At 58.8% G+C, this 14694-nt stretch overlaps 1 protein-coding gene and 2 long non-coding RNA genes across 6 annotated transcripts; 2 read left to right on the top strand and 1 right to left on the bottom strand.

The window, feature by feature from the left end:
- Positions 1-2829: 2829 nt before the first annotated feature.
- On the bottom strand, positions 2830-13259 carry REN (renin). Of its 4 annotated transcripts, none has more exons than XM_055334207.1 (9): positions 13158-13259; positions 9678-9828; positions 8989-9112; positions 8283-8401; positions 7138-7334; positions 4852-4971; positions 4284-4488; positions 4023-4121; positions 2830-3008 (listed from the first exon to the last, which is right to left on the bottom strand). In XM_055334207.1, the coding sequence occupies exons 1-9, from the start codon at positions 13250-13252 to the stop codon at positions 2847-2849; spliced, it is 1272 nt and encodes a 423-aa protein (XP_055190182.1). In that variant the 5' UTR covers positions 13253-13259; the 3' UTR covers positions 2830-2846. The 4 variants fall into 4 exon arrangements, with proteins under 4 accessions (XP_055190182.1, XP_055190183.1, XP_055190181.1 ...); XM_055334208.1 differs by having other exon boundaries at positions 4344-4488; XM_055334209.1 differs by lacking the exon at positions 2830-3008 and adding an exon at positions 3299-3376 and having other exon boundaries at positions 4344-4488.
- Positions 3278-4788, top strand: LOC129515343 (uncharacterized). The gene is made up of 4 exons (XR_008665571.1): positions 3278-3407; positions 3502-3687; positions 3789-4044; positions 4686-4788. It is a non-coding gene; the product is annotated as an uncharacterized LOC129515343 (long non-coding RNA).
- LOC129515342 (uncharacterized) lies at positions 5288-11645 on the top strand. The gene is made up of 4 exons (XR_008665570.1): positions 5288-5921; positions 8324-8424; positions 8649-8734; positions 10813-11645. It is a non-coding gene; the product is annotated as an uncharacterized LOC129515342 (long non-coding RNA).
- Positions 13260-14694: the final 1435 nt, after the last annotated feature.

Below are 14694 nucleotides of genomic sequence, written 5' to 3'. Positions count from 1 at the left end.
CTACCTGGAGCGCGGGGCGGGGGTGACGCCCCCGGGGAGGCCGTGACGCGGGGGGGGGCGGGGCCTGAGCTCGTCCCGCCCTACCTGGAGCGCGGGGCGGGGGTGACGCCCCCGGGGAGGCCGTGACGCGGGGGGGGGCGGGGCCTGAGCTCGCCCCGCCCTACCTGGAGCGCGGGGCGGGGGGTGACGCCCCTGGGAGGCCGTGACGCGGGGGGGCGGGGCCTGAGCTCGCCCCGCCCTACCTGGAGCGCGGGGCGGGGTGACGCCCCTGGGAGGCCGTGACGCGAGGGGCGGGGCCTGAGCTCGCCCCGCCCCTCCCTCACCGCCCTACCTGGAGCGCGGGGCGGGGGTGACGCCCCGGGGAGGCCGTGACGCGGGGGGGCGGGGCCTGAGCTCGCCCGCCCTACCTGGAGCGCGGGGCGGGGGTGACGCCCCTGGGAGGCCGTGACGCGAGGGCGGGGCCTGAGCTCGCCCGCCCCTCCCTCCCGCCCTACCTGGAGCGCGGGGCGGGGTGACGCCCCGGGGAGGCCGTGACGCGGGGGGGCGGGGCCTGAGCTCGCCCCGCCCTACCTGGAGCGCGGGGCGGGGGTGACGCCCCTGGGAGGCCGTGACGCGAGGGGCGGGGCCTGAGCTCGCCCCGCCCCCCGCCCTCCCCGCCCTACCTGGAGCGCGGGGTGACGCCCCAGGGCGGGGCCTGAGATCGCCCCGCTCCCCGGTCCCCCCAGCCCCCCCCCCACCCTCCCCGCCCTCCCGGCCCCCGCAGCCCGGGGCTTGCTCCCCGGCCTCTGAGACTGCGAGGCGGCTGGTCTTCCTTCCTCTCGCCGCAGAGGGGCCGCTCTCCCCGGGCAGCTCGGGGCAGGGCCGGGGGAGGCCTCTTCCTGCGCCCCTGCTCCAGCCCGGAGGTCGGAGGTCCGCCTGCCGTCGAGAGGTCGGCTTGGGCTCGCCACCTGTGCCCCTGGTCTCTGCGCCCGTCCCTGGGCTCCTGCGGGAGTCCCCTGCTGCATCTCGAAGGCTCTTCCCTCCAGGGGGGCTCTGTCCTTCCTCCCCCGCCCACACGTATCCTCATGGGGAGGCGACACCGGGTGATGCCTGCGCACGGTGGATGTGCCAAGGGGAACTGAGCTCTCTTGCCTTCAGGCCGGTGGGAGAGCTCTCGCTGCCCCATCCAGAACAGTGCCTGCGGAGAAGGGGCCTTTTCCTGTTCCTGCAAGTTATCCTTTGCCTCTTCCGGAACCTCTAAGCACAAGGCCGCTATCACTATTGCTGTCCAGGATCCAGCTTTGCCCAGCGGCACTTCCGCGATAGTGGAGACGTTCTACATCCGAGCCGTCCAGGGCAGTGGCCTCCAGCTACATGTGACTGTCCAGCCCTGGAAGTGTGGCTACTGTGACACTTGATTCTACTGTTAGAAGCTCTATGTGGCTATCACATTGGACAGCTCAGGGAGATGATGGAGAAACCTGCCTATTTCAGATCATGCAGCCCCAGGATGTCAAGCTGGAAGGGACACTCACTGACCCCAACCCTGTCTTTTCTGCAGTGAGGAAATGAAGCCAGGCTGACAAGAGAACTTACAGAATAAGGGCAGGTGATCTGAGGCTGGGCTCCATGGTCCTGAACACAAGGCTCATGCTCTTGGCTCTGCACCGGGGACCCTGCAGACAGCGCCTGCCTTCAGGAATCTGCCCTGGGGAGCCCCAGGGTCCCGCACAATCCCAAGAGGTCGCAATTCTAGAGGTATGAGGTTTACCGGGAGGCCTGGTCGGGCCACTCAGTGCTTCACCTCTTTTTGGTCAAAAAGTAGGGGTGAACCACTACTGTGAAGAGGGACAGCGTCTATGGCTTGAGGGCGGTGCTGCGTCTCATTCCCCAACGTATACACTCCATGCCATAGTAGGTGGAGCAAGAGTGGGAGAAGACTTCAACCTGTCCCATGTGAGCGCCCCAGGTCTGTTGGAGGGGGGCAGCAGTGTGCATGGCTGTGCGCTTGTGTGCGTGTCCCCTTGCGAGGTGTGTGCAGCTCTGTACCTGTGAAAGTGTGCCTGCACCAGGTAAGGTGGAAAGCCCCTAGCATCTGAGTCATCTGGGCTGAGTTCTAATCTCAACTTTTCACATTTTAACGAGTCGTCTTGGTCAAATGCCTTCCATTCCCTGAGCCTTAGTTTTCCCACATGCAAAAAGGGAGTATCAGTCATATCTCTGACGTGCTACATGTTCAGGTGATGATGTCTTGGGCTGCATGTGTAAATGGTGACGTGGACCAGGGGGTGAGAGGGTTTGCAGTGCACGAGAGGCAGAATGGGACCTGAGCTTGAGGCAGGCTTCTGCCAGCTAGGAGCATCTTTCTGACCCACAGCACACTATCACAGCATTAGCCCCGGTCCTGCAGGGACTGGAGGGAGCGTGGATCTGGCTGTGTGTGTAAACAACTAACTCCAGCTGAGCGGGGATCAATGGCATCATCCGTGTATGTAGGAACCTGTGTGTGCAGGTGAGTGTGTAGTTTGTCATTCTGTGTCACAGTCTTATCTGCATATGATACATGGCTGCACCTCTTGCTTCAGACCCCAGTGAACCCAGGTGCAACGGGTTTCGAACATGAAGTCTTTATTCTGTTTGTTCTCAAAGCAGGGAAGAGCTGGCGCTGGAGGCAAGGCGAGCGCCTGGGAGGAGCTCCACACCCCATGCCCCTGCGTGAGGGCACAGGCAGGGCAGTGTCCCAGGGGCTGCTCTAGCTCTAACAGAGGGCTGAAGGCAAGGCCCACCTGGGCAGCAGAGGGCTGAAGGCAAGGCCCACCTGGGCAGCAGAGGGCTGAAGGCAAGGCCCACCTGGGCAGCAGAGGGCCTCAGCGGGCCAAGGCAAAGCCAATGCGATTGTTATGCCGATCAAACTCCGTGTAGAACTTGCGGATGAAGCTGGCGCCCAGGACCCAGACAGGCCCAGTGGGCGGTGGGACATCCAGACCGTGGAGGGCCAGGGTGCACAGGTCTTCATTACCATAGGGATCCTGGTGGGAAGCAAGAGAATTTCCCCACTGCCTGGCCCATGGGCTTTCTCCTTGCCTTTTGACCCCCGCAGCTGTCCTCAGCAACATCCCTCCTTCCTCCCCCATCCACTTCCTCCGCCCTGGCCCTCTCAAGCCATCATGCGCCCTCCCGGATGCCAGTACTGAGCTAGACACTGGGCCAACGATGCATCAGGCCAAGTGCCGCCTTCCCGAGCTTACAGTCTGGCAGACCTTCTGAGCCGAGGAAAGGTATTGAGCTACGCTAAGTCTGTCGAGTAAGGAGCAGAGCCTTACTGGGGCATTTGCCCGGAAGATGCAGACAAGGGGATGCGCAGTGATTTCCAAACATTGCTGCACGTTGGAATCACCTGAGGAGTTTTGAAAAACACCGATGGCCAGGTGCCACCCCCAGAGGTTCTGACTTAATAAGTATGGGATGTGGCTTGTTACTGGGTTTTTTAAAAAAGATTTATTTCCTTGTTTATTATTTTAGAGAGAGGGAGAGAGCACGAGCCGGAGGAGCAGAAGAAGAGGGGGGAGAGAATCTCAAGTAGATTCTGCGCTCAGCGTGGAGCCCAACGTGGGGCTCAATCTCATGACCAGAGCCAAAACCAAGTCAGAAGTTAACAGGCTGTGCCACCCAGGCACCCCTTATTGCTGGGATTTTTAAAGCACCCAGGTGACCCTAACATATAGCTAAAGTTAGAGAACCACTGATGTGGCAGGTGATCCATGCATAAGGCCTTGTCCTTTTTCTTTTTTTTTTTAATTTTATGATAGTCACAGACAGAGAGAGAGAGAGAGGCAGAGACACAGGCAGAGGGAGAAGCAGGCTCCATGCACCGGGAGCCCGACGTGGGATTCGATCCCGGGTCTCCAGGATCGCGCCCTGGGCCAAAGGCAGACGCCAAACCGCTGCGCCACCCAGGGATCCCGGCCTTGTCCTTTTTAAAGGGTCCCTGCCCACCCTCCCACGCTCCTACCCTGTCGTGGAGGGACGGCTCAGAGCCTCACCTGTAACACATAGTCCACGCTGGTAAGTGTGTAGGCTCTCCCTCCGAGGTGGAAGGAGATGTCGGGGAGTGTAGGCACCTGGTTACAGTTCACAACGTACTGAGGGGAAGGCAAAGGGAGCCCCGTTGAGTGTGGGAAGTCTACCAGCAGACACAACCCGGTAGGGCTGGGTGCACGGCCCACCCCCTCCCTGGGGGACCAAGCCACACGTGGGAAGAGCGAGGAGAGGAGGGGAAGGCCCAGAATGGCCCTGTTTGGGACCTGATGCTTCCTGGGGTAATTCTGGGTCCTGGGCCAGGTGGTGCTTCCCCAGCTTCTGACCTCATTTGTGCTCAGCTCCTGGGCCCCCAGGGTGTCCATGAGCAGCCTCAGGGAGCTGGTGGGGCCCGAGATGTACGATGCACCGGTATCGACCACTACCATGCAGCCCTCCTCACAGACCAAGGTGGCCGACCTCACAGACACCCTGGGGGAGGCCAGTCAGAGGATCAGTCAGCAGGCTGATGTGACGCCAGCCGGTATGGTGAGGCCCTGCTGGTGGTCCCGAGATGTGCTAGAGGATGCAAGGCGTGTGTGGGAGAAGGAAGGGTGCTGGCCCTTCCCTCAGGTGACCCCCCACCTCCTCTCAGTGGCCCCCCTCCCCCTCCCCTCTGCTCCTCGTAGCTCCGCGTTTCCCAGCCCTGGACAGAGCACTCAGGGAGCCAGTGTTGGCAGCGCCTGGAGAAGTGACTGAGGAGAGAGGACAAGATAGTAGCACTGCTCCTTCCCAGCCCCACACCCTAGCAGCAGCAGCATTTGCAGAGGGCACGAAGGGTCCAAGGCTCCTGACCCTTTCATTTTGATCTGCCAGGAACCAGTCTTGCTGACGCTCACGTAGTGGAAATTCCCTTGGTAATACTGGGGGTCGCTGCCTCCCAAGACGACCTCTCCTCCGAGCAAGTGAGAATTCCTAAAGGAAAGATCAGAGCTCCTGAAGACCCATAACCTCTAACTTCGAGACCTAGCAACAGAGGAAGCTGCGCCAGGGTACAGGGGAGACGGGAAGGATGGCAAGACTGGGAAGCTGCGAGAACACCACTTGTCCACCTTTCTTGCCCCTCCCCAAGACAGAGCAGAGGAGGTTCCAGGATAGTTCAGCTGCACCCAATAAAGCATCCCCACAGAGAAGGAACCGGCACAAGCAGAAAGCAAGATGAGAGTTGGCCCCGCCCTCACTTGGGTGTGGGGAGCTGCAGGTTGAGCAGGTGCTTGGGTGGAGTGGGGGTGGGTAAGGGGTGGGAGGCGAACTAGAGGGAGGAATGGACAACTTTAGCATCCAGCAGAGGCTGGGCCTGCCAAGGCGGGTTGGGGTTGGTGGCGTATAGAATCTGGACCAGGTGTTCAGGAGGGTCAAGGCCAATTCTCAGCTCCTTACTTGGAATTTCTGCAGAGAAAGAAACACAGCAGAAAGGAGGCCTGTGTTTCAGCTGAGCCTCATAGGCCTCTCGCTGGAGGTGCTGGTGGTGGGTATGATGCACTTTTTTTACCCTTTAGGTGAAGGCACTTGCCTGAAGCCGCTCAAGTGGTGGGTGGGGTTAGTGGAGCCAGGCTCCTGGTGCCCGGTCCACAGCTGACCCCCTTGCCTTCCTCTCCTCCCTGCTGCACGATGCCTTCCACAGCTCAGGACCTGCCCCCGGTGTGTGAGTGTGGGCTGCTTTCCAGTGTGCATGTGTGGGACGGTTTTCCAGCATACGTGTGCTTGACAGTGTGGGTGTACGCATGTTATGCCAGCGAGTGCGCTCGACTGCCCTTTTACAAATTCCATACCCAGGTGCAGTGTGCTATCACCAGCCCCCTCTGCGACTCTCCTGACATTTCAAGATCCCTCTCATGGTCCCTCCTTCTTGTCTCAGGGTCAAGGTAAAGGCAAGGCCTCTTCTCAACAAGGCCATTCTTTCTGCCTGCTGGATTCTCCTCCTTCCCATGGCCTCCAGGCTCCTGTGCCCTCAGTGATCTCCTTCTTCCCACAGTTTGTCTCTTGCTTTCCACTGGCTTCTCCCTCTACCTGCAAGCGCGCTCCAGCCTCCCCCAGCATTTCCAAATACCCACCCACCCTTCTCTCTACTTCTCCCTGCATCTCCGCCAGCACCCTCTTCTGATGTCCCCTTCCCTACCGAATCTCTCCGTCTTCCTCTCAACTGCTGGCCATCTGGCCATGCTCCATCTCCAAAACAGCCCTTCCTGAGACTCCTCCTGGCTGCCGGGCCCATTGGTGGTCTTTTCTCAATACCTCGCATTTTCTTTTCTCCCTTTTGCTCGTCTCCATTTTACCTGTGTGATTTCCCTGGACCCTGACCCTCCCTTCCACTAGCCTTGTGTTCCTACTCTTATGATGCCTTGTGTCCAGCTCTTATTATCTTTCCAAACCCAACAGCTTGGTGTGGGTTACAGCCCTGCTCAACAGTGGACAGTGGCTTCCCCAAGGCTAGCTGAACTGTGCATGTAAGCTCAGTCCAGAGGTGAAAGGCACCTACGGGTTTCAGCCTCATGCTCCCCATTGTCGCCCATCATGTTGTGATGTTTCTTGTCTTCCTTCCAGACTGTGGGCTCTGTGAGGGCAGGGACTGTGTCTTGTACACCTGTTTGTGGCTGCACCCCAGAACCTCCCACAGTGCTTGGCACATAAGCATCCAATATTTGTTGAATCAATGAGTGAGCGAATGAATGAATGAATGAAGTCCGCTTTCTGTGTGAGAGGGGTCATGGGCTACTCGTAGTAATGCTTGACTTTCCGTCAGCCCGACCCTGCATTTTCCTCTTGCTCTGGAACACTTCCATCATTGTAGAAAGTTGTATTAGTACTGCTCTAGATCTGTGCTACCGCTGTGGCTGCTGAGCAATTGAAATATGGATAGTGTAAAAAAGATATTGAATTCTTAAAAAATTTTACTTAATTTAAGTGGTGGCTTCCATATTGGGAGTGGAGCTCTGCATATGGATTGAATACCACCTAATCATGAACACGTAAAAATTCCAGCCCCAGCTCTCTTCCTGCTCTCCCAGCTCTCCTGCCTCCTACCCTCCCCCCACCCCACACCCCACACCCCCGACTCAGCCCCTGGAGCCCCAGGCTCACCTGCTGTAGTAGACTGAGAAAACATCCTCCTTTAGCACCCCTTGGGAGAGGATGTGGTCAAAGACGGGGGTGACCCCACCAACAGCCTGTGCAGGGAAGCCCATGCCCAGAACCCCATCAAACTTGGCCAGCATGAAGGGTATCAGGGGCAGCTCTGTGACCTCTCCAAACGTCTGTGTCACTGTGATTCCGCCCACCTGTGGGAGGAAGGACCAGAGGAGACCAAGCCTCCTGCCCCGCCCCAGGCCAGGGTCTAGTCTAGGGCCCACACGCCCTGGGGTGGAGGAATTTGGGATGAGAGCCTTTCCTCAATCCCCCCACCCGCACATATCCTCTCCTCTAATACTCGCGCAAGCTGTGGGGGTCCAGAGAGAACCGAGGTTACCCCGGGACTGGGAGGGGCAGAGGCTGAGGAGGCACTACTGCCAGGCAGTAACAGAAGAGGTGCCGGGAGCTCTCACACCCCCTCCCCAGGGCCCCAGCTTCCACACTGGCCGCACTGGGCCTAAGTTCCCTACTCCCACCACGGGTAAGGATTTCTTCAAAAAGCCAGGCTTTGTCCCCTGTTTCACAGACGAGGGGAGGGTGAGGGCTCCTACTGATTTGTTCCACATTCTACGCGTACCCCTCCCATAACTCTGACAGAGCAGGAGCCGGAGGAACCCCAGAACAGAGAGGGTCAGATGCAAACCAAAAGGAAAAGAAAACCAAGCCCTGGCCTTAATCCCATACTCTAATCTCAGCTGTGACCTTAAAACCTATGCCTGACCCTAAGACCGCTGACACTGACCTGACCCTGATATTTCAGTCCAGGGTCTGGTTAAAAGCCCAGCCAGAGCCAGGTGACCTCAGGAGGTCAGCTGATTGAAGGCTGTAGGGCTTAGGATAAGTGCTCACGGGAGTTAGAGGTAAAGGCCCCCATCAATCACCCAGTGCCCAGCCAGGAGCTTGGGCTTGCTCTGTCCTGGGCGCTGCCGTTTTGAGTCACCAGCCCCTGGCAGGCAGCAAGGGGGGGTGCTCCCCAAATCCCCAGGCTCCAAGGTGTGCTGAACTGTACCCTACCCAAGTATGGGCCCTGGAGTGGCAGGAGAGGTCTGGGAACGAGAAGGGCAGGGGTCAGATGAGCTAGGGGCAGTCCCACTTACAGTCACCAAGTCCTGGCTCAGGAAGCCTTTGACCTTCCCAGATCCGTAGCGGATGGTGAAAGTCGTCCCGTTCTCCATGTAGCTGGAGGATTCCGAGGAGTCATAGAGGCAGTGAATCTCTGGCAGAGGGACATAGGTTCAGGTATGTCCAAGGGAGCCCTGGGCAGGGGGCCTTGCAGGCAGGTGCGTTGGGTGTATGGCCCGTGTGGTGGAGGACTTAGGTGCAGGGGTGGGGAGGCCCCGAGCCTGGAGGCTTGAATGAAAATGTGTTTCATCGACCAAGGACTGTTCCTTGGGCCCCTGTCATGCGCCCATATCTGTGAGAATTGTCTCGAATGGAGCATTTCACAGAAGTTTCGAATGCAGGGATGAGGAAAAGATTCTGGTCCCAGCAAGCACTCACCAAGGGGTCACTGACTAAGGAAAGGGGTAGAAGACGCCCAGTGCCTGTGGTGAGTCTGAGAATTCAGTCCTCTCCCAATCTCGGGAAAGGGGAGCGAAGGCCTTGTGGGTGAGCTGGGGACTCCCAATGCTTTTGCCATTTTACCTTGGTGGTCGTACAAGGAGGATGGGGGACATTTCCGCCTGTCCTCTCGGGGGCGGGGGTAGCGGGGGCAGCGGGAGTGAGGCAGGACTGGCTCGGCGCCGAGGGGGCTTGGGGACAGGGACCGCTGGCCGTGCAGGGAAGGTGGCGGAGGGGGCTCACCACACGCTGTGTAGAGAGGGCTGCACTTGGTGGAGGGCACCCAGAGGTTGGCCGAGCCCGTGTCGAAGATGACTTTGAAGGTCTGGGGTGGGCTGCCGATGCCGATCTCGCCGTAGTATTGGGTCTGTGAACGAGGGAGCGGAAGAGGCAGCTGGAAGAGCTCGGGCGCCTTGGGCCTTGGGGTTTGGCCTGATGCCCCCCTGGCACTCGGGGTGAGATGCGAGGACCACGCCGCCTTCTCTGGGTCTCCAGGTTCCGGCAGGGCCTGGGTGGGAGGCTTGGCACCGTCTTACGACTTCTCAGGAGGTGAGACAGGAGGGCAAAGTACACCTGCTGAAGATGAGGCAGGAGGCGCCCCACCTCTCGAGGGGCTGCTGACGCCGTCGGCTGTCATGCCGTGCGGAGCGCAGCCCGGTCACGGAAGCCAGCCCCTGCGGTCACGTTCCGGTCCTGCCCGCCAGGTCACCTGCACTCGAGGCCCAGAGCCTAGATTCCGGGGCTCCCAGCCTAACTGCCTCTGGGCTCCAGGCTGCCCTCCATGCCTCAGCCTTCCTAGCTCTGAAATGGGCATTTTATGGGCTGCCAGATAGCTCAGCAACCCCGTCAGAGGCAGCACGGAGAGAGCAAAGCAAGCCTTGGGCCCGAGAGAGAAAGGAGATGGAGGAGCAAGGCCCCAGCCCGGCACTCACGTCCAGGTAGTTGGTGAGGACCACGGGGGAGGTGCTGTTGCCAGAGGAGAGTCTCTTGGTGAACTGGTTCCACTCAGCCCCAAGCCTGGCCACATCCACGCCTCGCTCCTTCAGGCTTTCCCGGATGGAGGGCATTTTCTTGAGGAAGATCCTGGCCCAGGGTGAAGGAGGAAAACCCAGAAGAGCTCTGTACTCCCCCACAATAATGGTGGAGGCCCCGAAGCTTCCAGTGCGACTCTCTCTGCCCTAGCCCAGACACCTGCGAATTGCTCCTTGTGCTTTTGGGCCTCTCAGAGAGAATTTGCAAGTCCCCTTGAGTAAATAATCCTCAACACTGTGTAATTGGGATCACCGTCTGCACAGCCATCTGCGCTCTCATTCCCTCGTTCCATAGTTACAGGTTGGCCGCCCACTCCAGGCCTGCCCTGCACCAGGTACTAGAGACGGGAGAGAGATTCCCGCTGCTTCTGCTTCGGGGAGCACCAGCAGGCGAGGAGCCTGAGGGGGAAGGGGAGAAAACTGCAGTGACCTCCCCTGGGAGAGGACGGCTGGCGGGCTCCCCCCCAGGGGGGCCGGGGAGGCAGTGCTGTGGGTGTGGGAGGCCTGTAGGTGGCAGCAGGCACCCACTGCAGCCTGCAGGGGCTTCTGCGCTGGGTTCAAGGTAGACCCTGGCCAGGGGGGGGGGGCTGGACCAGATCTGCTTGTCCAGGGGTGGGGTGGTGAGTGGAGGGGGTGGAGGGGTGGGGGGATGGTGCAAGGGAGGGAAGCAGCCAGCGTCTCCAGAGTCCCTGTGCCCCCCGCCCTTGGAAAGATGTCCTTGAGCTGGAGCTGGAGTCCCAGGCTTTATGCTTCTTCCCCTGACTCCTGCCGCTCACCTTTGGGAGGCAGAATCGAAGACGCCGGGGGGGGGGGGGTGGGGGGGGGGGGTGGGGGGGGGTGGTGGGGGGGGGGTGGGTAAAACACACCGAGAGCGGCCACCTGGCGAGTGCCAAGCACTATGCACGCCCTGACGCAGCCCTCGTGAGGCCATCCTTGTCCTCACTGTATGGTGAGGAATTGGAGGCTCATGGGGATGAGGTGACTCGGAAATGGTGGAGCAGGGATTCGAAGCAGCGTGTCTGGTTCTGTTTCCCAGAGAGCATCCCCAGGGCTCCCCTGTGAAGGCTCTTTGTGGAAGCCTGGAGGGAGGTGTCCCTAGCTGTCGGCCAGGAGGCCCCAGGATTGCGGCCCGGTTGATGGAGAACCAGTCTTCCGTTCCAGATGCGGGTCCACCTCTACTGTCCTTTCCCGCTCACACCCGGCACTCCCGGACCCCATGATGCCCACGGGCCAAAATGCAGCTTTCCTGCCAGCCAGCGCCACCACATCTCAATGGAAATGACTTGTCACAGTCATGTCACCATTTACTGTTCACAAAGCAGTTCCACAGTTATGATCTTGTTCTCAGCCATCCCACAGGGTGGGTGATTCTTCCCATTTTACAGATGGGAAACATGGAGGAACAGAGAAGGCCTGATCCCAAGGAGGGTGCATTCTCTACCATCTACCCTGAACAGCCTCCGCTCTGGACCTTTACTTTTCCCATTCTCCTTTCAAAAGTCCCTTCCCCTCCACACCCCACCTTTGCTTGGGCTCCTGCTTCATTTTTCCTGGGGCACTCACAGCCAGCGCTGCACAGCCTAACGTTTATGGTTCATGGCGGTGGTGGTGTCTGGTGGTGAGGACAGTAGTTGTGAGCGCACGCTAAGACCCCTTATTACTGTGTGATTCTGGTCAGCTTACCTACCCCTCTGGGCCTTTCGCGAGCCCCCCCCCCATTAACTCCTCTATAAAAAGGGATGAAACATGGGCACCTGGGGGGCTCAGTGGTTGAGCATCTGCCTTCAGCTCAGGGCATGACCCCGGGGTCCCCCGGATTGGGCTCCCCGCAGGGAGCCTGCTTCTCCCTCTGCCTGTGTCTCTGCCTCTTTCATGAATAAATAAAGTCTTTTAAAAAAAGGAATGACACCGTAGTCCTGCCTCACTGCAGATCAGATGAGCAGCCCACTGCTCAGTAAACGGAAAGTGTGTGTACGAGAGGCTAGGAAAGCGTCTGGAGAATGGGATCCCGTGTTCGGAGCTTGCAGGACCCTGCCCACATAGCAGGTGGCGACCTTCTGTGTTTCAAAAGCCTCTTTCTGCTCCCCTGGCCCCCAACCCCTTCTTCTCTTTTTAAAGAGAACAAGGGAGAATGTTTTTACCTTGCTCTGTCTTTACCCTGGGGGTGGGGGCTGCGCTCAGGCACAGGCTCTCACCCCACACCCCTACCCTAGCAGTGACCCCTCTGGGAGCCTCAGAGCAGGGCAAGAAGATTTGGAAACAAAAGGCCCAATGTGTGCTGAGGCTCAGCGTCTCATAGGGGACCTACCTCCCGGAGCCTCTGTGTCCTCACTTAAAGTGGGACTGCTGGGTTGTCGGGAGGACAGTTTGGGTCATGTGCAAAGATCCTGTGCAATCCTAGGTGCTAAGCCTGTGAAACGCCTATGGCTGTTAAAGCCTGCCCTCTTAGGGGCACCCAGCTGGCTCAGTCACTAAAACATGTGACTCTTGATCTTGGAATTGTGAGTCCGAGACCCACATGGGGTATAGAGAGGACTCAAAAATGAAATCTTTAAAAAAGATCCTTGCCCTCTTGCCTTGAGGTCTTCAGGTTCCACCAGTCTCCCCACACTGAGACCTTCTCCTCTTGAGGTCCCTTGTCATCCTCCCCACACCCCAGCCTTAATGAACGTAATGAGCCCAGTTCCCATAGGGCCTGGCCCTGGATTTGGGTGTTAAGTTACGCCTCCCTCCTCCTGGCTGCCTTAAGCCTCTTCTTTTAACATTGGTGACAATCCACCCTATAGGACGATGGCAGCTGGGTTTTTGCAGCGTTGTCGGCATCACGCTGAAGGCTCTACATCCGTTACCTCATTAAATCTTCAAAGCCAATCTGCGAAGTAGGCGCTGTCACTATCTCTGTTTTCAAAATGGTAAACTGAGACCTCCAGAGGTTAAGTAACCTGCTCATGCTTCCAGAGCTAGTGAGGGGTGCTGGTGAGGCAGGATTTAAGCCAAGACAATTTAGCTCTAGAAGGCTCGTCTTCAACCACTATACGGTTTCTCCTTGATAGGCTTGCCCAGGCCACCCCCTTCTTAATAATTAGGCTGTGAGAGGCTTGAGAACAAGAGAAAGGTCTTAATCATCCGGGTCCCCACAGCACCCCTGGTGATCCGTGCAAGGAACAAAAGCTTTGGGCAGAGATCAAATGACCTGGCTCTTCAGTCTGAGAAATGTGCCACCACTGGCCGTGTGACCTTGGGCGAGTCATCTCTCTCCACGGGACCGCATCTCCCTGCCCTGCTGATGGTGAGGATGGATGACACCCCCTATCTGGAAGCCAGGGAGTTAGGAAGGTGGGAACTCCTGTCCCCACCCCCCCCCCACCCCCCCCCAGTTACCGTCTGAAGGCTCCGGTGTCTGCAGGGAGCCCGAAGGTGCAGGAGCCCCAGAGCACCAGCAGGAGTCCCCAGCGAGGCATTCTGCGTCTGGCCATGGTGCTTGGCCTGGGTGCTCTGCTGAAGCCTTGTGGCTTCCCCTTCTCCTTTTATGTGCTCTGTGCGTGGACTGGTTGCGGTTTTGCTCTGCCCTGATTTATTGTCCTGGGGTAGATACAAGGCAGCCAGGAATAAATCCCCCCCATGGGACGGGGCTAGGTGGGTGAAGGGTGACCAGATTAGGACCTAGTCAAGGAACCAGGGGAGGAAGGGCTGTGGGAAAGTGATTCTGTGCCCTGTGACGCCAGCAGCCCCATGGCGGCCTCGCCCTATAACCCCCTGACGGGGGCAGCGGCCGACGGGGAACAGCAGCGGTCAGGGGTGGGTCAGGGGTGAGACGGCCCCAAACCTCAGCTTCCCACCTCCCAGCCAGACACCGCCGTGCATACCCTTCAGCTCCATCCTCTGCATTAACCCTAGCTGTGTCCCTGACTGCCTCAATTTCCTTCTGGAACATGGGGGACTCTTGCTGGCTTGTTTGGGACAAAGCCAGGCCCCGGGAACTTGGGGCCCTGGTCAGCAGCAGCCGTTGGTGGGGAAGGACACCACAGCACCCTGTAGGGCAGCGCCCTGTGGGGCTCTCTGGAGGCAGGGAGCTGGGGGAAGGGCTGCATGCCTGCCTCCCTTGGACCTAGCGTTGGTGCGAGGGAAGGGCCGCCCTCCGGGGTTTGGGGCACCTGCTGCAGAAGGTGAGGTGGCCTTCCTGCACAGCCTTCTGGGCACAGTCTCTGCTCCCTTCTCTTGTCCCCTAGCCCCTGCTCACAGCCTGGGACTGCTCTCCATACGCACACTGGCCCCTAAGTCCCGGGTGGGTGCTATTTATTCAGCCTACGGTGCCCTCTCCTGGCTTCTCCTGCTCATCCTTCTGGGCACATTTCAAATATCACCGCTTGTCCTTCAAGCAGGCCCCGATTCAGCCTGGCACTGGCTGTCCTTCTGCTATGGGCTTCTACCTAGCGAGGCGAGCCCTTCCGGGAGAGCACACACCTCAGCTGTCCCAGATCAGATGAACCTGTGTATGGGCGTCTATTTCCTGCCCAAAGTGGTGTTTAGCACTTATCAAATGAGTGAACTGGGGAACTAGCTCTGGGCTGGCTGTCTGGGACCTGGGTTCTGGTTTTGACTGTACCACGAATTTGCTGTGTGACGTTGGGCCCCTCCCTTCCCCTCTCTGGGCCTCAGTCCCTAAATCTGTAGCATGAAGGAGATGCTGGGTGGCTCCTAGGGTGCCAGACACTTTAGTTTTTGTTCTTGGCCTCCAGGGTGGTGCTCTCTGCACCAGCTGGGAGCAGTAAAAACTTAGTAGAAATGGGGTGTCTGTGTGGCTCGGTCAATAGAGCATCTGACTCTCTGTTCTCAGGGTGGTGAGCTCAAGCCCCACCTCAGTCTACTTTTTTAAAAAAAAAAGACTTAGAGGAGCTAATCTCTGTTACTAATGTGT

The sequence above is a fragment of the Nyctereutes procyonoides genome, unplaced genomic scaffold (genome assembly GCF_905146905.1).
Source record: "Nyctereutes procyonoides isolate TBG_1078 unplaced genomic scaffold, NYPRO_anot_genome, whole genome shotgun sequence".
NCBI classification, from domain to species: Eukaryota; Metazoa; Chordata; class Mammalia; order Carnivora; family Canidae; genus Nyctereutes; species Nyctereutes procyonoides.
Note: the sequence above shows the minus strand (reverse complement) of the source record. Positions and strands in the feature narration are given on the sequence as shown.

Excerpts from the sequence above, each read along its gene's own strand:
- REN (XM_055334206.1), bottom strand. The coding sequence starts at position 13,252 with ATGGCCAGACGCAGAATGCCTCGCTGGGGACTCCTGCTGGTGCTCTGG. Across the intron at positions 9,113-9,677 it reads TCCTCACCAACTACCTGGAC|ACCCAATACTACGGCGAGAT; the intron begins GTGAGTGCCGGG and ends CCTCGTTCACAG. Across the intron at positions 3,009-4,022 it reads GCGTGGACTATGTGTTACAG|GATCCCTATGGTAATGAAGA; the intron begins GTGAGGCTCTGA and ends GCTTCCCACCAG.